This window comes from Kogia breviceps, chromosome 9, assembly GCF_026419965.1.
Source record: "Kogia breviceps isolate mKogBre1 chromosome 9, mKogBre1 haplotype 1, whole genome shotgun sequence".
In the NCBI taxonomy this organism is placed as follows: Eukaryota; Metazoa; Chordata; class Mammalia; order Artiodactyla; family Physeteridae; genus Kogia; species Kogia breviceps.
In genome coordinates, this window is record NC_081318.1 from 87566694 (window position 1) to 87593148 (window position 26455).

The 26455-nt window shown below is 40.5% G+C and overlaps 2 protein-coding genes across 9 annotated transcripts in view; one reads left to right on the plus strand and one right to left on the minus strand.

The window, feature by feature from the left end:
* The window catches only part of GSAP (gamma-secretase activating protein), an 86983-nt gene extending 60875 nt beyond the window's left edge, over positions 1-26108 (plus strand). For 5 of the 7 annotated variants that reach the window (XM_067042785.1, XM_067042780.1, XM_067042781.1 and 2 more), the window contains 12 exons: positions 6025-6153; positions 7009-7067; positions 7786-7817; positions 10126-10187; positions 14049-14144; positions 16826-16896; positions 17369-17463; positions 18978-19097; positions 20599-20660; positions 22204-22305; positions 22460-22559; positions 22947-24871. In XM_067042785.1, coding sequence (XP_066898886.1) covers positions 6025-6153; positions 7009-7067; positions 7786-7817; positions 10126-10187; positions 14049-14144; positions 16826-16896; positions 17369-17463; positions 18978-19097; positions 20599-20660; positions 22204-22305; positions 22460-22559; positions 22947-23038 — 1020 coding nt within the window. In that variant the 3' untranslated portion in view covers positions 23039-24871. Of the gene's footprint in view, positions 1-6024; positions 6154-7008; positions 7068-7785; positions 7818-10125; positions 10188-14048; positions 14145-16825; positions 16897-17368; positions 17464-18977; positions 19098-20598; positions 20661-22203; positions 22306-22459; positions 22560-22946; positions 24872-25777 lie in introns of those variants that run through there. The other 2 variants (XR_010842276.1, XM_067042783.1) reach the window with 2 other exon arrangements.
* CCDC146 (coiled-coil domain containing 146) overlaps positions 25555-26455 on the minus strand; it is a 133883-nt gene continuing 132982 nt past the window's right edge. For both annotated transcript variants that reach the window (XM_059074954.2, XM_067042779.1), the window contains one exon: positions 25555-25925. In XM_059074954.2, coding sequence (XP_058930937.1) covers positions 25722-25925 — 204 coding nt within the window. In that variant the 3' untranslated portion in view covers positions 25555-25721. The remainder of the gene's footprint in view (positions 25926-26455) is intronic.

Below are 26455 nucleotides of genomic sequence, written 5' to 3' on the forward strand. Positions count from 1 at the left end.
GGTAAATGGGAGTGTTTCCTTAATTTATCTTTCAGATTTTTCATCATTAGTGTATAGGAATGGTAGAGATTTCTGTGCATTAATTTTGTATCCTGCTACTTTACCAAATTCATAGATTAAGTCTAGTAGTTTTTTGGTAGCATCTTTAGGATTCTCTATGTATAGTATCATGTCATCTGCAAACAGTGACAACTTTACTTCTTCTTTTCCAATTTGGATTCCTTTTTTTTCTTTTTCTTCTCTGATTGCTATGGCTAAGACTTCCAAAACTGTGTTGAATAAGAGTGGTGAGAGTGGACAACCTTGTCTTGTTCCTGATCTTAGAGGAAATGGTTTCAGTTTTTCACCATTGAGAATGATGTTGGCTGTGGGTTTGTCATATATAGCCTTTATTATGTTGAGGTAAGTTTCCTGTATGCCAACTTTCTTTTTATCTTAAATTGGTGTTGAATTTTGCCAGAAGCTTTTTCTGCATCTATTGAGGTGATCATATGGTTTATCTCCTTCAATTTGTTAATATGGTGTATCACATTGATTGATTTGCGTATACTGAAGAATCCTTGCATTCCTGGGATAAACCCCACTTGATTATGGTGTATGATCCTTTTAATGTGCTGCTGGATTCTGTTTGGTAGTATTTTGTTGAGGATTTTTGCATCTGTGTTCATCAGTGATATTGCCCTGTAGTTTTCTTTCTTTGTGACGTCTTTGTCTGGTTTTAGTATCAGGGTGATGGTGGCCTCGTAGAATGAGTTTGGGAGTGTTCCTCCCTCTGCTGTATTTTGGAAAAGTTTGAGAAGGATAAGTGTTAGCTCTTCTCAAATGTTTGATGGAATTCACCTGTGAAGCTGTCTGGGCTTTTGTTTGTTGGAAGATTTTTAATCACAGTCGCAATTTCAGTGCTTCTGATTGGTCTGTGTATATTTTCTATTTATTCCTAGTTCAGTCTCGGAAGGTTGTGCTTTTCTAAGAATTTGTCCATTTCTTCAAGGTTGTCCATTTTATTGGCATATAGTTGCTTGTAGTAATCTCTCATGATCCTTTGTATTTCTGCAGTGTCAGTTGTTACTTCTCCTTTTTCATTTCTATTTCTGTTGATTTGAGTCTTTTCCCTTTTTTTCTTGATGAGTCTGGCTAATGGTTTATCAATTTTGTTTATCTTCTCAAAGAATCAGCTTTTAGTTTTATTGATCTTTGCTTTTGTTTCCTTGATTTGTTTTTCATTGATTTCTGATCTGATCTTTATGATTTCTTTCCTTCTGCTAACTTTGGGGTATTTTTGTTCTTCTTTCTCTAATTGCTTTAGGTGTAAGATTAGCTTGTTTATTTGAAATGTTTCTTGTTTCTTGAGGTAGAATTGTATTGCTGTAAACTTCCCTCTTATAACTGCTTTGGCTACATCCCATAGGCTTTGGGTTGTCGTGTTTTCATTGTCATTGGTTTCTAGATATTTTTAAATTTCTTCTTTGATTTCTTCAGTGATCTTTGGTTATTTAGTAGTGTATTGTTTAGCCTCCATGTGTTTGTGTTTTTTACAGGTTTTTTCTTGTATTTGATATCTAGTTTCATAGCGTTGTGCTCGGAAAAGATACTTGATACAAATTCAATTTTCTTAAATTTACCAAGGCTTGATTTGTGACCCGATATGATCTGTCCTGGAGAATGTTCCGTGAGCACGTGAGAAGAAAGTGTATTCTGTTGTTTTTGGATGGGATGTCCTATAAATATCAGTTAAGTCCATCTTGTTTAATGTATCATTTAAAGCTTCTGTTTCCTTATTTATTTTCATTTTGGATGATCTGTCCATTGGTAAGAGTGGGTTGTTAAAGTCCCCTACTGTGATTGTGTTACTGTCGATTTCCCCTTTTATGGCTGTTAGCATTTGCCTTATATATTGAGGTGCTCCTATGTTAGGTGCATAAATATTTACAGTTGTTTTATCTTCTTCTTAGATTTATCCCTTGATCATTATGTAATGTCCTTCTTTGTCTCTTGTAATAGTCTTTATTTTAATGTCTATTTTGTCTGATATGAGAATTGTTACTCCAGCTTTCTTTTGATTTCCATTTGCATGGAATATCTTTTTCCATCCCCTCACTTTCAGTCTGTATGGGTCCCTAGGTCTGAAGTGGGTCTCTTGTAGACAGCATATATATGGGTCTTGTTTTTGTAACCATTCAGCCAGTCTATGTGTTTTGTGTGGAGCATTTAATCCATTTACATTTAAGGTAGTCATCAATATGTATGTTCCTATTACCATTTTTTAAATTGTTTTGGGTTTGTTATTGTAGGTCTTTTCCTTCTCTTGTGTTTCCTGCCTAGAGAGGTTCCTTTAGCATTGTTGTAACGCTGGTTTGGTTGTGCTGAATTCTCTTAGCTTTTGCTTGTCTGTAAAGGTTTCAATTTCTCCATTGAATCTGAATGAGATCCTTGCTGGGTAAAGTAATCTTGGTTGTAGGTTTTTCCCTTTCATCACTTTAAATATTTCCTGCCACTCCTTTCTGGCTTGCAGAGTTTCTGCTGATAGATCAGCTGTTAACCTTATGGGGATTCCCTTGTATTTTATTTGTTGTTTTTTTCCCTTGTTGCTTTTAATAATTTTTTCTTTGTATTTAATTTTTGATAGTTTGATTAATATGTGTCTTGGTGTGTTTCTCCTTGGATTTATCCTGTATGGGACTCTCTGCACTTCCTGGACTTAATTAACTATTTCCTTTCCCATATTAGGGAAGTTTTCAACTATAATCTCTTCAAATATTTTCTCAGTCCCTTCCTTTTTCTCTTCTTCTGGGACCCCTATAATTCGAATGTTGGTGCATTTAATGTTGTCCCAGAGGTCTCTGAGACTGTCCTCAATTCTTTTCATTCTTTATTCTTTATTCTGTGCCACAGTAGTTATTTCCACTATTTTGTCTTGCAGGGCACTTATCTGTTCTTCTGCCTCAGTTATTCTGCTATTGATTCCTTCTAGAGTATTTTTAATTTCATTTATTGTGTTGTTCATCATTGCTTGTTGCTATGTAGTTCTTCCAGGTATTTGTTAAACGTTTCTTGTATTTTCTCCATTCTGTTTCCAAGATTTTGGATCATCTTTACTATCATTATTCTGAATTCTTTTTTAGGTAGACTGCCTATATCCTCTTCATTTGTTTGATCTCATGGGTTTTTGCCTTGTTCCTTCACGTGTTGTGTGTTTCTCTGTCTCCTCATTTTGCTTAACTTACTGTGTTTGGGGTCTCCTTTTCACAGGCTGCAGGTTAATTGTTCCCACTGTTTTTGGTGTCTACCCCCAGTGGCTAAGGTTGGTTCAGTGGGTTGTGTAGGCTTCCTGGTGGAGGGGACTGGTGCCTGTGTTCTGGTGGATGAGGCTGAATCTTGTCTTTCTGGTGGGCAGGACTGTGTCCAGTGGTGTGTTTTGGGGTGTCTGTGACCTTATGATTTTAGGCAGCCTCTCTGCTAATGGGTGGGGTTGTGTTCCTGTCTTGCTAGTTGTTTGGCATAGGGTGTCCAGCACTGTAGCTTGCTGGTCGTTGAGTGGAGCTGGGTCTTAGCATTGAGATGGAGATCTCTGGGAGAGCTTTTGCTGTCTTATGTTATGTAGAGTCAGGAGGTCTTTGGTGGGCCAGTGTCCTGAACTTGGCTCTCCCACCTCAGAGGCACAGGCTTGACACCTGGCTAGAGCACCTATACCCTGTCAGCCACATGGCTCAGAAGAAAAGGGAGAAGAAAGAAGAAAAATAATAATAAAATAAAGTTATTAAAATAAAAAATTAAAAAGTAATTTAAAGAAAGAGAAAGAAAGAAAAGAGCAACCAAACCAAAAAACAACTGCACTAATGATAACAGGTGCTAAAAACTATAATAAAGATGAAAAAAAAAAAACCGGACAGACAGAACCCTAGGACAAATGGTAAAAGCAAAGCTGTACACACAAAATCACACAAAGAAGCATACACATACACACTCACAAAAAGAGAAAAAGGAAAAACATATATATATATTAAAAGAAAGATGGAAGAGAGCAATCAAATCAATAAACAAATCTACCAATGATAATAAACTCTAAATACTAAACTAAGGTAAACATAAAACCAGAAACAAATTAGATACAGAAAGCAAACCCCAAGTCTACAGTTGCTCCCTAGGTCCACCGCCTCAATTTTGGGATGATTCGTTGTCTATTCAGGTATTCCACAACTGCAGAGTACATCAAGTTGATTGTGGAGATTTAATCCGCTGCTCCTGAGGCTGCTGGGAGAAATTTCCCTTTCCCTTCTTTGTTCGCACAGCTCCCAGGGTTCAGCTTTGGATTTGGCCCCAGCTCTGCATGTATGTCACCTAAAGGAGTCTGTTCTTTGCTCAGACAGGAGGGGGTTAAAGGAGGAGCTGATTAGAGGGCTCTGGCTCACTCAGGCCGGGGGAGGGAGGGGTATGGAACATGGGGCGAGCCTGTGGTGGCAGAGGCCAACGTGACATTGCAACAGCCTGAGGCGTGCCGTGTGTTCTCCCGGGGAAGTTGTCTCTGGATCACGGGACCCTGGTAGTGGAAGGCTGTACAGACTCCCGGGAGGGGAGGTGTGGAGAGTGACCTGTGCTCACACACAGGCTTCTTGGTGGCTGCAACAGCAGCGTTAGTGTTTCATGACTGTCTCTGGTGTCCGCACTGATAGCCATGGCGTGCGCCCGACTCTGGAGCTCAGTTAGGTAGTGCTCTGAATCTCCTCTCCTCACGTGCCCCCAAACAATGGTCACTTCCCTCTTAGGCAGTTCCAGACTTTTTCCTGGACTCCCTCCCCAGCCAATGAATTTCTGAAATAGCAAGTTAGTTTTATTATGTAACTCACTTTACTGATACTTCAACATCCTTTTTTTTTTTTTTTTGCGGTACTCGGGCCTCTCACATTGAGGAGCACAGGCTCTGGACGCGCAGGCTCAGCGGCCATGGCTCACGTACACAGCTGCTCCGTGGCATGTGGGATCTTCCTGGACCGGGGCACGAACCCGTGTCCCCTGCATCGGCAGGTGGACTCTCAACTACTGCGCCACCAGGGAAACCCCTCAACGTCCATTTTGAGCCCGTTGTGACTATCCTTTTAGTAAGAATTTGGATGATGTGCTATTACTTAACAAAAGGGCATTTTTCTTGATTGAGACATCTTTTTTAAGTTCTCTTTCTTCCCTTGTAATACAGCCAAGTCTGTTTGCACAGTAGACGTTAACTCACTTTGTTTTATGTCCACACATTGCACCCTCGACCCCAGTCAAATCTTTTATAACTGCATATATTTTGGCAAGAAAGTGTGTATCATAAATCTATCTTCATTAATCTGCAGAGACAATTTTTTTTTCAGGATATCTTTCAACATTAAAAAATGTCTTACTCTTGCATTTTATTTAAACGTGAACGTAATGGGTATTTTTTGCTTCAGGGTAGTACAATGATATCAATACATCAAAAACCCAGATGGGATAGTTGCCAACTAATTTTGTCTTGGAGTATTCGGCACCTGACTGTGAAAGAAGTTCATTTCACCTTTCTGATTCCTGAGTTTTGAAAAAGATCCTTTGAAAGTAAATGAACTCAGTGGGAAATTAAACCTATTCTTCCACGTGTTCCAAATCTTGTGCACATTCTCTTACCAAACATGGCATTGTTGACACAATCTGAGTCAGAAAAATGGGTCTCTGGGGAGGAAATTATTTGATGTGTTCAATGTAGGCTTCCCCACTTAGCCCTTACCCAGGGGAGTCCTACTGGCTTAGGGAGGTGAACAGCTCTCTCTGTGTGTAAAAGGGACTTGAAAAGGAAGGGAGGAAGGCAAGCCTCTTCTGGTCTATTTTAGAATTCCTGTAGGGGCAAGAAAGCCATCCTTTGTGGGAAGTGTCCACTCAGAAATGCTGCCTCATGAGAGCTCAGGAAGTGAAGCGAGCCCAGCTTTGCAGCAAGGCTCGCGTGGCCCTTGCCGAGTAGTTTGGGCCACAGGACCTGCTTCTCAAGCTCATCAATGATTTTGTCTCCTACAGGTGCATAGCTTTAAGGGCTACTGGGAAAAACTGAACTCCAACCTGGAATATGTTAAGTACTCCAAGCCACACTTACACTATAACAGCAGCGTGGTCAGGAGAGAGTGGCACAGCCTGATCTCAGAAGAGGTATGTGTGGGTTCCTGAGACCAGAGCAAGGAGCAGAAGCCCAGCCGATTAGGTTAGGTGATGCCCGTAGGTCATTAGGCTGGCCTGTGCTCCAGCACTCTCCCCACTTGCCAGGCACTGTTCATTGATGCTGATGATCCCCAGTAGGGAGACCTAGGTGCTTCTCTGACCTCTCTTCTCTTGAAGAGGAAATTCAAGTGCAAAGAGGTTAAGGGACACACACGGCATGTTCATAGTAGAAGTGGGATTAACATCCGGGTCTCAGATGTGTTTTTGTGCTACTTGTGTAGTTAAAAATTGATTTTAAAAAAACCTAGGTGTTCCCAAAGTAGTGGCTGCTAGGGGTTAGGGATGGTTGAAAGGAAGAGTGAATGTGACCCCTATCAAGGGAAAGCACGAGGGAGATCTTCGGGGGTGATGGAGCAGTTCTGTATCTTGATTACGGTGGTACATTGTGGTGTGTGAATCTACACATGTGATAAAATGGCAGCACTGTACGCTCACTGTACCAGTGCCAGTTTGCTGATTTGCGTATTGTACTATAGTTATGTATAGAAGATGTAAACACTGAGGGAGACTGGGTAAAGAGTACATGAGCTGTCTGTAGCATTGTTGGATATAGTTGTAGTGTTGTTGTATATAATATGTAGTTGACTTGCAACTATGTAAAATATGTACTAGTTTCAGAATAAAACTTTTTTAGAGCAATTGTTAAAGAATCTAGGTGTTCTGATTACCTGGAATGTACCTCTCTTTTTTCTGAACTCTTAACTATATTGTATTATGACCTCAATGTGAAAAATGTCACCCACAAAACCTTCACCTTCCACACCTTTGACGTGTTCTCACTCCTAGAAAAAAGGAAAAAGAAGGTCCACGGTGTATGTGAGAAATATTCTTGATAATGCAATAAAGTAAGTAAAATGAGGGATTATTGTAGCTGTAAGATGGTTATAGTTTGCAATTACTTTCTCGGCTACCTTTCAGGGAAGTAGCTTACTTTTGTTGAGTATCCTCAGCAAGATGATGCTGTCAGCTTATGAATGCAGCCACCTGAGCCCTATTCTGGAGTTTGGAGCTGGAGTTTCTAGTGGGAAAAATTTATATGTTAAACCTTTTAGATTTGCATCCTGGGGATGGATGACTTAGAAGGAATAAGGGGTAAAGAAAACTCTTATTAGTTGAGCACTTTAGAGGGGTACAAACATTAGGTTGATTTTTTAAACAAGTGTAAGTGGGCCGGTGAGCTTGCTCTTATTTTGAAAGCATATTTTCTGGGTAGATGAGTCATCTTGGAGTGCTGTAAGCATAGGCCCCATTCCAACCCCTGTTCTATTTTCTGTTCCCCTTATTTCCAATAACAGAGCTGTAATTGTTCTAAATTTTTGTCATTATTTGCACTAAAGAGTTTTGAGATTTTATAATTGCCTAATGTGGCTTTTGCCAAGTTGATTAAAGTTTTTGAGGTTTTCGGCAGCCTGAGAACAGTTTCTGCGGTGGTTTTATGGGTTTTTAAAGGAGGATATCTTTGTATGGTGCTGTGGCTTTCGTTGTTGTTGGTTTTTTTTTGTTTTGTTTTTGTTTTTTAAATAATGCTTCTTGTGTGAATAACATTGGCTAATTTCTTTGTAGGGTGATTTCTAACCTAGAAGCAAGGAATTTGGGTAAGAAAAGACCTGTAATAAAGCATTCTGGATTTCAGTCAGTGTTTTGTTTGTAATACCATTCTTCCCCGCACTGTGAGTTGGCAGGAAAATCACTTCCACTAGTGCTGTGAACGCAGCACCCTTTACTATTTTCCCATCAGAGTGGCTACCCAGCGCCTTCCATGTCTCTCTTGGCACCAGGTCCTTTGGGGACAGCTGCTCTTGCCGAGGAGGCCCTGACTGTTGGTTTTCCTTCTGTTTCCCCATAGAACTGATCAAATTAACATGCTCTCTGGCTGTACTCCCAGGGTGTAGTTCCCTTGGCTTAGAGCTGCTTTCTCTCCAGCTGTCTGATCATACAAGGGTCTTTGACTTATATGCTCCCTTCATTTTGCTTAGCACTTGGGCACTCACTGGGCCAGGTCATAGGGGCACAGAGACGAGGGGCCTCTAGACAAGCAGTGTGGTTATGGGGGGAGAGCATGGGCTTAGAGGTGGACAGAACTGGGCTTAAACTCCAGCTTGGCCACCATGTGCTCTTAGGCAAGCCATTTATCCATTTTGTGTGTTGTCCTCAGGACAAGCGTGAGAAGAAAATGAGAGTCAACGGAGTCATGTTTACAGTGCCCAGTCCCTCGCTTGGTGCATGGGATACCTGAGATGGCTGCTTTATCTTTAGTGTGTGAGGAAGAAATGCTAACACACAGTCTCTAAACCAGGGGACGGGCATTATGCAGCTGCGGGGAGTGAGGGGCTAGGTCAGGAGTGGGGACAAAGGTTGTAAAGGCTTCCCATGGGGGGTGATGTCTGAGTTAAGTCTTGACAAAGAAGGGAAACTTAGCCAGGGGAAACTGGGGGGAGAGGATGCTAAGCATATTCAGTACAGGCTTTTTTTGTGATTTTGTCTGTGGAACTCTTTCACACTTCATAAAGGTCAGCCTCCATTAAAAAAGGAGCTGTTGTTTTTATGTCCCACTTCCGTTTTATGGGCTTGGATGTTTAAGTATATGTTTGGTGACCCTAACGGACATTATTTTATATGATGCGTTGCCGCACATCCTGCAGCTGTGTGCACAGCCCGCGTGAGCTGTGAAGTCACTGAGTAGCCCCGGGAACCAGGCCATGTAGGCCTGAAGCCAGGGCTCTGCCACCAGCATCAGGCAGGAACAGTCTGCCAGGGGTGTGAATGTGCACGCAGGCTCCCCTCCTTGTGTTGCTAGGGGATTCGCACTGTGGGAAGGTTTGCCAGTCTGGCTGAGGTTTCTTTGTGTCCTCTGCTCCCACGACTGGGTAGAACTCCTGTTCTTGTACTTCACGCCTGATTGCATCCCGTTAGTAATCGTTCTCACATGATGACCTTCAGGGAACTTTGCCCCTTCCTCTCACGTGCTTTGGTTGTGCTGGTTTCCTAGGGAAAATGTCACTGTCAGAGATGGAACATTCCTTGTGAAGTTCGAAACAGCCGTGAAAACTACTGGGCTCTAGTTTTGAATTGTTCACCGTGAAGGCTGTGTAGGATCCAGTTAGGATTTATCTCAAGGGGTCAAGAGGCATCCGTGTCCTCCCACAAGGAGTCCTCAGCCCCCTGACCAGGGCAGTTCCGCCTGTTGACGGGCTCTGTGACTCAGGTTCTGGGAGAGGAAGATGGGGCGTGAAGGTGCCGTTAGCGGAGCGTTAGGGCAGATCTTCCTAGAGACAGCGTTTTCCTGTCCCTCCAGTCCTGCTGGTGCGGTGCAAATCAAGGTGGAGAAAGTGCCATTTGGTTTAACCTTACATGCCACTTTTCCATCTCAGTTAGCTCCTTTTTCAGTCCCATAACTTGTGCCAATTATTCTTATTTACCGCAGTAACTGACTGGTCTCCTCACCTCAGTAACTCTATAAACTACAAGTTGGAGTCAGAAAGAAGGGAGTCATGCGACCCTTCCACTAAGTCCCCATCCCTGGGTTTGCCCCTCCCTTAGGCTTTAGAGAGGGCCCAAGCCCTTTAATCTCCTGTGAAGCAGAAGGTCTTAGTGGTGAGTCTTCACACTGAAGAGAAATCAAAGTCAGAGTATATTGGTGTTGGGAACGTGTTCCTTGTTTTCTTTCTTTCTTTCTTTCCCAGTGTCTGCCTCTCTGGTTCACAGCACTCTCTCTCTGCATATCACTAAGTGAGAAGTTGCAGCGTGTAGGACTAGGTCACACTGAATGCAAAATTTTCATCCCATCAAGGAAGTGTTATGTTTTCCCGGTGACTCAGAGAAGGGAAACCCAGGCTGAGGCCTCCTCCTTCTAGCCCATTCCCAAAACCCACCCTGCTTGACTGTTGCTCTGTTTAATTTCAGAGCCAAGATTAACACCTCTCTTCCAGGAGGAAGACAACCACCAGCGGCTGCTTATGGGGCTGGTAAGTGGTCTGTGGGATGTTCAGTGCTGGTGAATGGTGGGCCCCAAGGAAAGGGGAAAGGGCTAGATTGTACTTCTCATTCTGGTCTTGTTTCTCATTCACTCTTTCAACACAGGGTTGTTGCCAGTCACTCACTGTAGGTTCAGTGGTGAGGAACACGTATATAATTTCTGCCCTCTTGGTATTTATAGTCTTGTGAGAGAGACACGAATTAATCAGTCACCCCAATAAACGTGTAATTATAAAACATAAGGAAATGTATAGCACTGAGAGTTTTTAAAATAGGAAACCGCAGCGTCTCTGTAGTATTTGTATTTGGGTTTAAAATACAACAGAATAAAGTATTCTTTCTCAAGAGTTCCTACCACTAGGAAGACATATAAATCAAAATAAATTAATTGAAGAGCAGAATTGGCAAATAAATCCAAAATCTTAAAACAAAACTGTTAAACATCTGAAAAGTCTAATAAAATATTTTCAATACTGTGCAGGCTTAGGAATGGGATAATCTTTTACCTTAAATATAGCTAGTTTAAAAATATGAGAAAAATATGTGTAAATACATATTCATACACTTAAAAATTCTAGTTAAACAAAGTTTCCTTGGCAACTAGAAATGACCAAACTTGAGCCAAGAAGAGATAGAAAGCCTGAAAGCATAATAACCGTAAAATAATTTGGAAAAAATATCAAAGATTATCTCCAAAAAAGGCCCCAAGTTATTTAATGAGTTTGCGCTTTCAGACTTTTAAGGACCAGATCATTCTCATGTTATGTAAAGTATTTTTGAGAAAAAGATGGGAAGCTTCTTAATCACTTTAAAAAGCCAGCATAACCTTAAAACCAGAATCCGACAGTGACTACTTACGCTTATGAATATAGATACTACAAGCGTAATTAAAATACTTCCCAGTGCTCTATTTGAAAATACAACATAGATACATGGGCTTCTTTCTAGGAAGGCTTAATATTAGAAAATATATTAATGTAATTCATCACACCACTAAGTCAAAGAGGAAAAAGAAGATTCTATAGGTGCTAAAAGTTGATAAAAGTAAAATTCCACTCCTGGAATTTTAAACAAAATATAGTCTAATACTAGTAGCCAGCATCCTTCTTCATGTCACATTGGAGGCATTCCTATTAACATCAGAAAGAAGTTAAGTATCCTTGCTATTTTCACTAAAATTTTACGTTGTTTTAGAAATTCTAGCCAATGCAATAAGAAACAAAAGTAAAAGAAGACGCTATGATTGTCTAATGCAACAAACGAAATAATCAATTGAGAAAATAATAAAATTTTTTAAAAGCTGCAAATTAGTAAGCTGGTGATGCTATATATATATATATATATTTATTTATTTATTTATTGCGGTACGCGGGCCTCTCACTGTTTTGGCCTCTCCCGTTGAGGAGCACAGGCTCCGGACGCGCAGGCTCAGCGGCCATGGCTCACAGGCCCAGCCGCTCCGCGGCATGTGGGATCTTCCCGGACTGGGGCACGAACCCGTGTCCCCTGAATCGGCAGGTGGACTCTCAACCACTGCGCCACCAGGGAAGCCCTATTTTCTTTTTGAGTAGGATTAACCAGTTAAAAAAGATAACGAAAAACAGTATATTATTTCCATATCCTTAGCATCTAACTTTAGTAAAATTATAAACAGAAAGCCAGTGAAATTTCTCTGACAGTTGACTGACTCACTTGACAAAGTAAAGAGGAATGGGACTGGCATTACGAGATATCTAAATGTGTTGTTGATCTACAATAACTGGAACAATATGGTGCTCATACAAAGATAGACAAGAGGCTCTATTTTAAATTTGGGTATTTGGTGTATGATAAAAATGAGGCATTTAAAAATCAATGTGGAAAGAAATAATTTTCAATCAATCAATCAATGCCTGACTATTTGGAAAAGACAATTAAGTTAGATTCTTCCCACCCCAAATACCACCACTTTATATCATAAACTAACAGAAATATCAAGTTTAAGGAATCTAATATAAAAAATTTAAACTGTGTGAGAGAATTTGAATAAAATAAGTGGACAGTTAAAATATACTGAGAAAGCCTTTTAAGTGTATTATTGAACATAAACCTACAGGAGAAGATTGACTGAAAACTTAGAAGAGAACAACAGAAAGGCAATATGTTTAGAAAATGTATTTGCCACATATGTGATAAAAGAATAACATTTGGCATGTAATGTTTATAAATCAGTAAGAGAACAACACACCAGAAGGGAAATGGACAAAAGCTGTGACCAGTGAATTTTCAAAAGTTAATTTAGGCCAAGAGATCTTGAGTTGGGGCAGTGTAAGAAAGAGAATGCTTAACATTGCTGTAATCAAATGACAAACAGAATAAATGTTTTTCTTAGTCTTTTTTTGGTCTATCAAATTGACAAAAATTTAAAAATCATACTAGGAAAGTTCAGGGTACAGGGAATTTGACAGCCTCATGAGATGGAATTGGAAATTAATATAACCACAGTGGAAGCCATTTTAGCAATGTCTCTATAACCTTAAGTAGGGACCCAATGAATTCCATTTCTAGGAATTTAGCCTGACAAAATAATCAAGGATATGGCGAGCAACTTTTGTGTAAGGATTTTTTGGTGGTGTTTGTAACAATAGTAAAGGAAATATCGCCTATGTATAAGAAGGGAATAAATAATTCAATTATATTACTTTCATAAAATTGGACACTGTGCAGCCATTACAACTAGTGTGATAAAGAATATTTAATGACAAATTATTATGTGAGAAAAAGCAGATTGTAAAATATTAGAATGAGTGTGCACACTGGAAAAAAGGAAAATAAAAAAACCAAAATGTTAATGTAGATGGTAGGATTATGATCAATTTAAATTTTCATCCTTATGCTTATTATAGAAAAATTGAAATGTACAAAAATATGCATTATAACTTACACAGAAAAAAATAATTTTTTTTAAAGCCTAATCAATTAGCACATGCCAGAGACTCAGTTGAAATAATATTCCACTCTGTCTTGGCCCAGGATGTCACGGGCTAAGGTTTACCCAAGGTGTCTGTCGTAAATGTAAATCTGCTAAAATAGAAGATATATATACTTGTGTTGTCAGTTGTACAATTCCCATGGTGTTTATTGATGCAAAGATTTCTCTAGCCAAGAGGGTCTGTAGCTGAGCAGGCCATTTAGGCAAAAGTGAGAAAAAAAGGAAGACAGGGAGAGAAAAGCAAAAAGTGGGGAGGGCTGGGAATGCCACACTGATTGGGGAGCCCCGGGGATGGTTAGAAGAGTGTGGCTATAGAAACAAGCCCATTTGGAGGCACTAGGCTAAATATATCCATACCTTTACATGTCAGGGAGCTGCATGGAATGTCTTAACCATTGTGCAGAGAGGTACCTGGTGCATTTCCTTTTACTCCAGCCTCTGTCCTTGCAAACACAAAAACCTGCCCCTTCCCACCACCTCCATTAGCATAGTCATTCCACGTTGAGAGTTGTTCCTGTTAGCTCTCCAGAGCCAGGAGCAGTAGACTTCAATCCTTTGGTAGATCCCAAAGCCTTTGACTGCTATGCTAGTGACTTCCACTGGCTTCTTTGGAGAATTCTCAACAGGGCTGGGAACCTGGCTCTCAGCTGTTCACTGGACTTTGGGTGAATCATAAGTCGTTCCTCTCGAGGAAAACGGTGGTGCCCCCTGACTTATGCCCATCAAAGGAACATTGTGGGTTATGCATTTCTGCTAGTGGGATCTTCAGGTCCAGTATCTTTCATATTGATAGGAAGTGTTAATAAATGAATAGAATTCAAACCAGTTGCAGCTGTGAGTGGGTAGGTTGTGACTTATCTAATCTCTATTCTGTTTTCAGATGGTGTCTGAGCTAAAAGACCATCTTTTGAGACATCTACAGGGTGTAGAAAAGAAGAAAATTGAACAGATGGTTCTGGACTACGTTTCAAAACTGGTTGGTTTTGCTTTATCTTCTCTACCCGACCCACCCACCCTCAACCGCTTGGTCTCTGGGTGTATAGTTCCCAGTATGTGGTTCAGTAGGTTTTTCATATTAGGTTTTTTTGAGCTCTCCCATCCTCAAACCTGTATATATGGTGCTGTAGATTGAAGAAAGGGAGAAAAGAACCAAAAAACAAAGAGAATGTGGCTCTGGAAGTGGCTTATTGCACTCCCTGGCAGTAGTGGTTATATGCTCACGGAAGCCTGGAACAGTGATGAATTCAGCATGGTTGCCAAATGTTCATGTCATCTTGTCATCTTCCAGCTCCTTATTAAACCATAGGTAGTGATTTCTGTACATGGAGGTTTCTGCAAACATGAGAGAACTTGAACTTCAGTTCTTATTTAGCTCCAATAGCCCAGTTAGGTGAGATTCCAGCCCAGTTGTATAAATACTTACCACGTTATAGAGTCTGCTGATGAGATTGGCATCCCATTTGCCTGGTAGCCACTCAATGAAATTGTGTGATCCAAATTAATAACACCAGTCCCATGTGTAAATAGAAGTGGTGCAGCTGGATTGAAATTTGAGGCTGTTTTTTTTTTTTTTTTTTTTTTTTTAATGGGATCTTCCCGGACCGGGACACGAACCCGTGTCCCCTGCATCGGCAGGCGGACTCTCAACCACTGCGCCACCAGGGAAGCCCTTGAGGCTGTTTTGAGTCTTTCAAAATGTATACGGAGTTGAGGCCTCACCCTACTTAGAACCTGGAAATAATAAGATAGATAAAAATTTTAAAGTATTTAAATATACAGAAAGAGAAAGAACACTCCAACACTCCATTTCTCCAGGTTTGCATAGGACCAGTGTGTAAATGTGAACAAATATTTTTTACATTGAATTCTGGAAGATTAGTTAAATTTATTAGATATGGTCCTGATTTAATTTCATGTTTAATTTTTAAAGTTTTCTGCCTTACAGGGAGCTATATTCAATAATGGAAAAGAATATTTTAAAAAAGTGTTTATGTGTAGAACTGAGTCACTTTGCTGTACAGCGGAGATTGGCACAGCATTGTAAATCAACTGTACTTCAATTAAAACAAATTAAAAAAATAATAACAAACAAACGAAAAAGAAATACAGAAAGAAATCTTCTATTTTGGAAAACTGGGTAGTGGCAGAATGGCTCTGTGAATGGAGTGTGAGCTCTTGGATAGCACTTGCTTAATGAGTGTTTGTTGAATTAAAACAATTCCCCAAAATGCTTCCGAGTGCCACCCATTGATTTATTTCTATAGTAAAGTGCATGCATGGAAGTAACTCACTCAAATCCTTTGTTGGTCATATGGCCATAGAGACGGTCCATAGTTAATTAGTCTGAATAAAGTCGCAGAATATTAAAAAAAAAAAGTTTTCTGCCTTTATTGCAGTCATTAGTATCTGTTTTTAAATCATATATTTGAATTTCTATGGTAAGGTTTGACTTTCAGAGTTTTAGGATATTAGGAGAGGTTGGTATTTGCATATACTAATGTTTACAAGCAGGGCACTGAAACTTTCTTAAATAATAATTCTTTGCAGTTGAACAATACCAAGGGACTTAACTTCATGAATGTGTTACTGATCTTCCCCATGTTGATACTAACCTACTTTCTTTTTCCTTTCATAACACACAGTTATTTAACACATCACCTACCATCTTTCTTTCTGTTGACTTTAAATTTCATCTTCCAGAGTGTTAAGGTTTTTCTTCAAGCATCATTGTTCCCTATAGTTAACCACATAAAAGAATCCCCATAACACTAGTTTGTGCTAACAGCTTCTAGAACCAATAGGACCAGAAATGGTAGAGATGAGGGCTCAGAAAACTCGTTGCCCCTGTCTTTCCAACTCAGCAGTCACTGATTGATGCCAAAGCTGCCCACCCTGCTCAGCAGCAAAGAGCTGAGTCTCCCAGTCCCCTCCCAGGAGAGTGGCTGGACAGCCTTTAGAAGATAAATCCGAGGAAGTTGCTGCAAAACCTGAGTATATTGCTTATACGTTATCTTACCTGATTTTAGCCAAAGAGAAACTGAGAATCTATATCATTGAGAATAAATAGTGTCTCTGTGTGCTCATATGGAAACTCTTCCGAATTTGGCCCCCTGTCCTTTGCCTACATGTGCAGTGCATGGATTTGTAGTCCTGATAACAGCTCCTCGGAGGTTGCCTGCCCTGTTGCTGGCAAACGAGTAAAATGTAGAACCTGGACTTGGAACTAGTTTTGCTCCACAGCCCATGCTCAGGACCTCCATTCTATTCAGAACCGCCTTTCCTCTGTCAGCTGGCAGCTATGTCACCCTTGCCACATAACAGGCCTAAGGCGAACTCTGTTGCACTTGACCTTCACTGATGGATAAGGGCCTGTGATTGAGGGCCTGTGCTTGTGAGCGGTGGGGCTGGTTAGCGGTGGGAAAGCTCAGCTGGGGCACTGCCTGCAATGACAGAGGGTGCTCTGTTAGACGTGGCTGCACATTTTCAGTCTTTCCATTTTGAATTCCACTGCTTGAGAACTGACCTCAGAAAGGCTGGTTCTGTGTCCGGGAACAGCCTGAATGCCAGCTGCCCGCACATGCCTGTCAGAGCTATGGAAGGATAGCTTGTATGGGAAAGGGTATGAACAGAGGTTAACAGACTGTCTTTACCCTCTAGCTGGATCTCATTTGCCAAATACTGGAAGCCAGTTGGAGGAAACATAATCTTCATCCCTGGGTTCTCCATTTGTACGCAAGTATTTCTTGCTCTATTTTATCATGGTGTACAAAGACGTAAAACAACTCTGATTGCTGCCTGTTGTAGCAAAGCCTTTTTGAAACTTACCAGTTAAAAGTAACTCTCACCAGCCCTTACACCATCCATCTTAGTTCTGAACTCAACATTTAAAGTTATGCCCCTGTTACTTCACCTGTCCTCTTTCCTTGGCATCTGGCTGATGAGGAGGGAGGGGCACATGAGCTCAGTACTGCCAAGAAGGGGAATTTAAGTTAATGCAGTTTATCATTTATGTGCCTACCGTCTGGTTAGATTCTAGGCATTAGGCCGATGGTCATCATCACATCTATGAACCTTTCTATGGGGCATAGCCTTTCACAATTAAATTCCATCAGGATGTGGCACTCAGAGCTACTGCTTACATGCAAATGGGGTTTTGGAGATGAGCTGCTTGGCTGATGTGCTGCTTTGTTCTTTGACCAGCAATAGACGGGCGAGTGCTGCTGAATTTGCGGTCTTTCACATCATGACCAGGATTTTGGAAGCTACTAACAGTTTGTTTTTACCTCTGCCTCCTGGTAAGTCTTGGCTTTTTTGTTTTTTGTTGTAATAAACTTGTTCTTTCTTCTTCACGTAGTCTCTGGACTTTGGTGCATTATGAGTTTAAGAATGAGGCCTCCTATGTCTGAGAAATTGTGTGCCTGGTGTGCCTGAGGTTGGTCTCTGCCTACCAGATCTCCTCTGATTATTAAACTATACAGTAGCTTGTCACCAACTTTAGGAGCCAAGGCTGGTCCCCATGCAACTTTCTGGTTCAAAAACCAGTGGAGCTGATTCAGGGAGATCTTTCTCTGATGTCTCCAGGCCTAGTTGATCGGATCAAGAAAGTTAACACTCAGAAGGAAGTCAGTCTGGCTGGGTGTCAGAAATTGAGTTGATTCTTATATGTTCCTCAGAAGCTAAAAATTTCCCTTAGGATTTTGAAAATGGGGATCAAGTAGTTCCCACCTCGTGGTGTTATATGAGGATCAAGTGAGCCTGTGTGTAAATGAAAGGCCTCAGTACCTGTCTGGTGTTAGTCACATTGTTATACTATGTGCCAGGTTCTTCACAGACCTAGCTATAGCTCTCAAAGCAGCCCTGCAAGAAAGGTACTGGTGATTCCATTTTAGGGTTGAAGAAACAGAGGCTGGAAAGGCTTAATTACCTACATCTAGTAAGCAGCACAGCATGATTCCGGCCTCTGTCTACTCAGGTCAAACCTGACTTTTGCTGCTTTTCCAGCCTGTATGTTCTCTAACGTCATTTCCACTCTCAGGAATGGCATTAACCCTTCAAAGCGCCTCTCACATGCCATCTTTTCCGAGAGGGCTTTTCTGATTCTCTCCCGGTCTGCTATCTTCTTCTCCCATGTATGTTGTTTGTGTCGATTAGTATTAATAGTGGACTTAGAGCTCTAGCTTTGTGAGAGTTTGGGTAGCCCTGCCCATGACACTTAGACTTAGCCCTGCCCAAGGCCTTGAGAGTGCCTTCCTACTCAATTCCTATAGATTTGCTCTCTGGCAATATCATTTTAGTTCTTCTTTTATATGATTTAGTCCAAGTAGACCCCAAAAGCCTTTCTCTAGGGCATACCCAGAGATTAGTCATCTAAACTGTCCCCTTCTGGTCCAAATATTTTTTCCTGCAGCAAAATGGTCCCTGTCCATCAGGCTTTAGCCTGGGCATGTGGAGTTTGAAGTTCAACTGTTAATTTTTCTATTTTGCGATTTTACCATAGAATTATAAACCTTTTAAACTGTAAAACCATTTTCATTGAGCAGACCTTGCACTGTTTTTCTCTTTTTGCCTAGGAAGGCATGCAAGGTGGAGGGAATACATGCTTATTGGGAACTTACTATATACCCAGCACAATACTTAGTTGTGTAATACAGAAAGAAGGAACCTTGGACCTTGTCTTCAAGGAGCATTTATTTGACTTTAGCTGCCAAGTGCTGAGCTGAGTGCTTTATTGCCATCACCAGAGTCATTCCCTCTGGGAGGCCGGAGATGATGGCTGACCGTGTCTACCGTCCTGGGTCTCTCATCCTAGGTTTTCACACTCTGCACACGATCCTTGGTGTTCACTGTCTGCCTTTGCATAACCTGCTGCATTACATTGATAACGGAGTGTTGCTTCTCACAGAAACAGCTGTCACAAGGCTCATGAAAGGTAAGGGGCTCTGCGTTTGCCTTGTTCCAGCCCCAGCACCACCCGGGCCGCCTTTGTGGGTGCGCGACCTGTGGCCACACGGGGCCCTGCTGCATTCAGAAGGGGCCCATGCAGGGTTTAATGTTCTGTGTTCAATCTTGACATTCTGAATAGTTGAAGAAGGGCTCCTCGTTTTCGTTTTGCGTGGGTTCCACAATTACGCAGCTGGGCCTGCTGAGTACAGTTCATTTCCCACAACCATCCTTTGGACCACCGTGCCTTTGCCCTTCAAGAGACCCCAAAGGGCTTCTCAATCCATACACAACTATTAGACTACTTTTCTGTACATGAGGGCACTTGAGAATACGAGACTGAAGGCTTATTTCTCAAGAAAAATGTCATGAAATGGCTTACTTTCAGCTGATTAACTCCATCCTCTCAAAGTTAGACTTGAAATGCAAGGAAAAGTAATGAGAGGTATAGTGCCTATGGGAATTTGAACTTGAAATAAGGTCTGTAGTGTAATGACTCTTGGTTAAATTATTCAACTGTGGTATTTTATAGATGAGTTTTGTTAATATGTATTGAAGTATTTGCCAATCCTCAAGGTGCTGTATGTTTTAAGTTACCAAAATTGCTCTGTGACTGGCAGCCTGTTACAGAACGCTGTTCCCTGATATAGAGCAGCAGCTTCATTAGGAAATACCTTTTTAGTCCTGTACCACAATGTTCATTGCAGCTCAATTTACAATAGCCAGGACGTGGAAGCAACCAAGGTGTCCATCAACAGATGAATGGATAAAGAAGATGTGGCACATATATACAATGGAATATTACTCAGTCATAAAAAGAAACGAAATTGAGTTATTTGTAGTGAGGTGGATGGACCTAGAGTCTGTCGTACAGAGTGAAGTAAGTCAGAAAGAGTAAAACAAATACCGTATGCTAACACATATATGTGGAATCTAAAAAAAAATGGTCACGAAGAACCTAGGGGCAGGACAGGAATAAAGATGCAGACGTAGAGAATGGACTTGAGGATACGGGGAGTGGGAAGGGTAAGCTGTGACAAAGTGAGAGAATGGCATGGACAAATGTCAAATAGATAGCTAGTGGGAAGCAGCCGCATGGCACAGGGAGATCAGCTTGGTGCTTTGTGACCACCTAGAGGGGTGGGATAGGGAGGGTGGGAGGGAGGGAGACACAAGAGGGAGGAGATATGGGGATATATATATATATATATGTATAGCTGATTCACTTTGTTGTAAAGCAGAAACTAACACACCATTGTAAAGCAACTTTACTCCAATAAAGATGTTAAAAAATCTCATTTTTATTCAGAGAGACACAAACTAATATTTTCATAGTGTTGTTAGACTTAGCTTGAAAAACAAGATTGGGACATGCATTACCAGGATGAAGCTCTGAAGTGTTAGCTTGCTCAGGTATTAAAATGTAGATTACTGGGTTTTTTCTTTTTGTTTTGTTTTATTTTGTTTGCCAATTTCTGACTTTCTTGTAGATCTGGACAATACAGAGAAAAATGAAAAAGTAAAGTTCAGCATCATTGTGCGGCTTCCTCCGGTAATCCTGAAGTATATTCTATTTTCTAAGCCTTGGCATGTACCCCTCCTTCAATTTCTTCTTGCAGGAAGAGCAGTTACTTGCTTTGGGCTGAAGTCAATTGAATTGTCTCACCCTTCGACCCTTTTCAAGAAATCCAGTCCATCCCTACCCATCTGTCCGCTGCTCCCACTGGGCCTACTGAGTGCTTGCTCCCCTGGCTGCGCGCGTGCTGCTTTGGCACAGGCCCACCTAGAACATTTAGCCATTTTCTCCTCTGAGGAAACCACAGTAATATGTACGTCTGTGAGTCTGAAGAGAGGCAGAGAGGAAACATGTGCTTTTGGCATTTAAACTGATAAGAAATTGAAATACAGGTGAGGTCAGAAGGTTCTGGAACTGCGTTTCCTCTCACTGTTGTTTGCACCATGGCAGGAAAACATTCCTGGTTGAAGGAGAAATGAGAAACATGAGGGAGAGGGTTATACAGGCACTCCTTGTTTTTGTGGGGTATAGTAGCTCTCTGAGTCAGAAATGCTGTGAAATTCAGACATTCCACGGCAAGGTCTTCAGAGCCTCCGACTCTGCGGACTTCCCGGCCATGAGAGCCTTGGGCAGCTCTGTGCCATTTACATACCTTGAGCACTTGTATCTCTCGCACGATCCTCCCACAAAGGGATGTCTGATGCCTTCCTGGACCTAATCATCTTGCTTTATAACACCTTCTCGCCCTCACAGGCTTACTGAGGCAGAGGCAAGAATAGAAAAGAAAGCCTATTTTCCATGGCTAGATCTCTCTGGGGAATATCTCTGAACATTTAGTTTCATCTCTAAATTTGATTTTATTTTTGCCTTTTACCCTTAGGGAATTAAAATTTTCCGGGCGAGACACTGACAGAGTACATGCCTATAACCTTTAGCTTCATATCAAAATATCATGTAGGGTTGGCATGCAGATACTCAGTTTTGAAGAGTAACAGACGAACCCCATTTCAGAAGAAGAGTTTGGCAGCCTCAGTACACAAAATGCTTTCCTCAGAGTTGCATTTAAGGGAGTATTTATTCAAAATTCAGAAGCATACCTCATAGGAAATGGCCTTTCTCCAAGGTCATTAACCATAAAGAGTCTGTCTTTTTAGACTCACTAGCTGGAATCCATTTTTAAAAATTATGAATTGATATAAGATAAATTTACTTAATGCTGTGAGCTATATTCTCCTCTCTGTATTTTTCCATCTTTTTATTTTTATTATTGACTTAAATTTTTTAGTGTGGAAGGTACAGAGGTTTCCTATACACCCCCTTCCTCCACATATGCACAGTCTCCCCTATTATCCGCATCCCCCAGCAGAATGGTCCATCTGTTACAGTGGACGAACCTACACTGCACGTCACAATCACCCAAGTAAGTCCATAGTTAACATTAGGGTTCACTCTTGGTGTCGTTCATTCTGTGAGTTTGGACAAATATATAAGGAGATATATCTAACACTGTAGTATCACACAGAGCATTTTCACTGCCCTAAAAATCCTCCTCTACATATTTTTCAATTTGCAAAAATAGCTTACAGGTCAGAAGATCTGTCGACTTTGGGATCATCCTGTGAGTTCTAACATTATTTCCCGGAACCATGTAAAGCGACTGCTTCAGAACTATAACAAACAGGTGAGTCTGTGTGGAGCAGAGGCCCCCCTAAATGATTTGGGAACCTCTTTGCCCATTTTAACATATCCATGTGGACAGCAGCTATAGTTCTCATCACTTTAAGTTTGGGCTTGTTTTGGAGAATCAACTGATACCACAGCCATTTCCCTTTTAGCCCCGGAGTTCTATGATGGACAAGTCATCATTCAGTGTAGAATTTCTGCCTCTGAACTACTTCATTGAAATACTGACAGATATTGAGTCCTCCAATCCAGGTAAGTCACTCCTCTACTCTCAGGATTTTCCTGTTTTTCCCCTGACACATCAGTCGGTCTCTATGCACTTCTGTGTACCTTTCTCTTGCCAAAATATCCCTTAATTATAAATAGGATCTTCTGGCAATAGGTTTTAATTAGCAATACACAATTTACTACCTAAATTACCAAAGGAAGAACCCACCTTTCAGGTTTTAAAAGGAATTAAGAGGTTAAAAACCCATTTGGTTGGTGTGAATGGCCTTTCTTGGTGCTGAGGTTTAATAAATTTTAACAACACATATTTTACTAAAATGTAAAATAATTATGATTTCAATGAAGTGTGGGCACAATATTATACATGTTCTATGGCTTCATGGTAACTCTTCTCTCTCTTTTTCCTTTCAGCTCTGTATGCTTTTGAAAGACATGACAATGTGGACGCAAAATTTGTGGAGGAAGCAGCTCTGAAACACACCACAATGCTTTTAGGCTTATAAAAGGGAAAATGCAGTTATATCAGCTTCCCGTATTTTTATCTTGCTCGTTAGGTCTACTTCCGTCGAGAATTCTTTAGCAATATTTTAAACTGGTAACCAAAATCAGAATACATTGTTGAGCCATCTGAATTTCAGTTTAGTACTTTGTTAAGAGAGAACTAGACAGTCAAGTGTTGAGAAATGACAGCCAGTCCAAGGGGGCATGCAATGGCATAAATGATGCTCGTCCTAGTGGCTGATCTTCCTAGTGCTTTCATAGGCCAAAAGCTAGTTTCTATTATACTCTGAAATAAAAGATACTTTAAAAATGTAGGAACAGTGCTTAGAAAACCAAAAATTAGCTGTGTCACTGAAAATGGCATACGACAAGCAGAAAAATTACAAGTTGCAGAAAAACTCTTATTTTGGAAATTAGATAACTTTTTAAAAAACTGAATTTGGACTAAGTGAAATCTGCGAATTCTAGTTGGGAATAATTTGTAAAATACAACAATTTATACATACATAGAGTAGGATTTGTCTTCGTGAACGTTCAGATGGAACTGTATTTAATATTGTAAAGTTATTTTTATATTTATAAAAGTTTGATTTAGTAATATCTTGTCATTTAAAAAAACACTGAAAGCTTTAGCCTAACTCCTTTGTTCTTTGAACATAGCCTTTTATTCCCACTAAGAATCATGACTCCATGAACATGTTCCCCCAAAGACCCCCATGGCACCTAACGAGTTCTCCCACTTTTCTTTTATTTTTCCCTCTCTCTTCTACAGTGACAGTCTGACCATAAATACAGTTGCTTCCTGGGATAAGCCCCCAAACCCTTTGCTTTCCTCTCTTCATACTGTTTCCCTCAGTGAACTTGTGAAATTTTAAAAATTACAAGTATCACTAGCCAGTATAATAATTGAACTTTTCTAAAATCATCATTATATTCTAAAAATTATCTTGTCCTACAGAATTTCCCATTTAGGTCAGATATTTCATGGTCACTGAAGCTCAAAGTCTTGGAGCCATATCAGCAAGGCAGTGTTGGTTTTTCGTCTAGATAAGGTCATTATTTTTCATTCCCTACGCTTTCCTCTTCACACGTGGGTTGTTTCTCCTGCTTTCTGAAGTCTAATTCATCTGATGCATATTCGAGATAAACACTAGTTTGATCCTGTCACCCCTCTATTCATAATCCTTCAGTCACTTGCCATTTATTACAGGATAAAATCCAAACTCTTTGATATTCAAGATCTCCCAAATTCTGGCCTTATACACTTCCCCAGTACACTGTTCCAACCAGCCTCGCTCACTGGGCCTTGAACAGAACTTTTGTCTTCTTACTTCCAAGTCTTGCTCAGGTGATTTCCCCATCCTGGAATCCCCTCCACTTATTAAAGTCTTATTTATGCTTAAGGGCCAGATAAAAAGTTCCATCTGACTGTGACCCCTGGCCATTCCAGTTCACAGTGGCATCTCACCCTCTGGACCAGTAGCACACGTTGTAATATTTAAGCGTCCAAACCTTTGTAATTTTTAAAAATTATTTTTCCTTCCTGTGTATTTAAACTTCCTATGTGTTTATTTTTTGAATCCCTAATTACTGATCCTACAACACAGAAACTGTAAGTATGCAGTATTTCTTTGCATTAAGCACACAGCTTATACAGCGTTACTTGTTATAGGCTCTCTCAAGGAATTGCTTTTTAATGACTTCACAAAGCAGTCAGGTTAGATTCAGGACTCCTAGACTGAGAATGAGATTCAATTTCCCTCCATTCTGTCAGGGTTGGGGCTTGGAACAGATTTTGTTTGATTTAGCAAAATAAATGAATGTGATATTGCTCACTCCCAGAGTCGTGAAATGAAATTCATAACTGATAACAATATGAAATAACAATAGTTTGAGCATGTTAATGAATGTAAAATCACCGGTTTCAAATCTACTTTTATATTTTTATGTGAGAAAGTAAACAGAATTAGCAAATATACTTGGGTGAAATACAATAATATTAGAGTAATGAAATCAGTGGAACTGGCCTCATTTTCTCTTTCACATGCAAAATTATAAATATCTTCATTGAAATTTTGAAAAATCTGATCAGAACAAAGTAATCACAAGTGTATTTGCATATAACAGTGTAGAAAATCTAGATTTATAAGAAAGATAAATTAGGGCATAATTGTTTTTGCCCAAAAGGATTCTTTATTTGTAAAAAGAATCACTATAACATCACTTTAAAAAAGACAAGCTTCCCTACTGCTTTTCACTCAGTTTAGATTTACTGACATCAATTTGCAATGCAACTATTTATTTAACAAAGTGAGTTATGCCCCTGCAATACTTGGGCTATTTTTCTTTTCAACCATTCTTTCTTTTTCTTAAAAGTGAGTATATTGAACAGGATCTGCTTTTCTTTCTTTAATAAACAAAGACCACTCTGCCAATTTCCGTACTTCACTGAAAAAGTATTTATTTTTATTGCATTTTTATAGCACCCTGTCTACTATATATTTCTGAAATGTAATCAAAAGATAAAGCGAAAAAGAAAGAAATTGGTGAGTGTGATAGGAAGGAAGCATATGTTGTGGATACTCTGTCTATAATTTAGAGCTATTACGCTGACGTTTTCCAGCTGTGGATGTGAAGAAGCCTGGTTGAAGTGCCTCCTTGAGAAGCCTGGGTTGGTTCACATGTTCAGATTTCAATTGGCTTTATAACAGGTTTCCTTATGTGCCTCATATTGGCCCCAGGTTCACTGGGCTTAAAAGGAGCCAAAGCACCGTACGGTTTTGGCAGAGGGAGAGTGGACTCTGCCTCTGGGATGTAGGCATTTGGACGCTGATCTGCAGTTGTGTAAACACCACTGGGCAGCTGGCGATTTTCTGCTTCCAAGAACTCCTGCAAAGAATGATTTATCCTTTTCAGTTTTTGAAAACTCAGGTAAAGTCGCTTCGTCCTCAGGGCCCATCAGACACAGCTGGGTCTGAGCAGCCTTTGGCTATGCTTGCTGGCCGATATTCCCCAAAGGGACAAGAGGGTGCGAGGGTGCGTCACCAAACACGCACACCTGCACACACATTTCATCTCATTAGAATGACCCATGTTGCTCAAGCATCACTCTACTCCTGGGGTTTAGGGTTTACGGTAAACTGGTTGGTGGGACCTAAATTTGCTACATTCCAAACTCAGTATCTTTCATCAAACACTAATTATTTCCATGTTTGTGACAAAGGCAGGATAATCTATTTCCTTTGGTAGGTCACTTGTGAGCAAATGGTACAAAGGAGGAGATAAGGAGTAAAGTAGAACCAGTGGAGAGAAGTGGCCAGCATCTTGCTTTGAGCCTCAAGATTCTGCCTGTGTTTCTGGAAAACAGAGGAATCTCTTATAGCATTCAAAAGAGTTTGAAAAAATGGAGACAGGTAAAT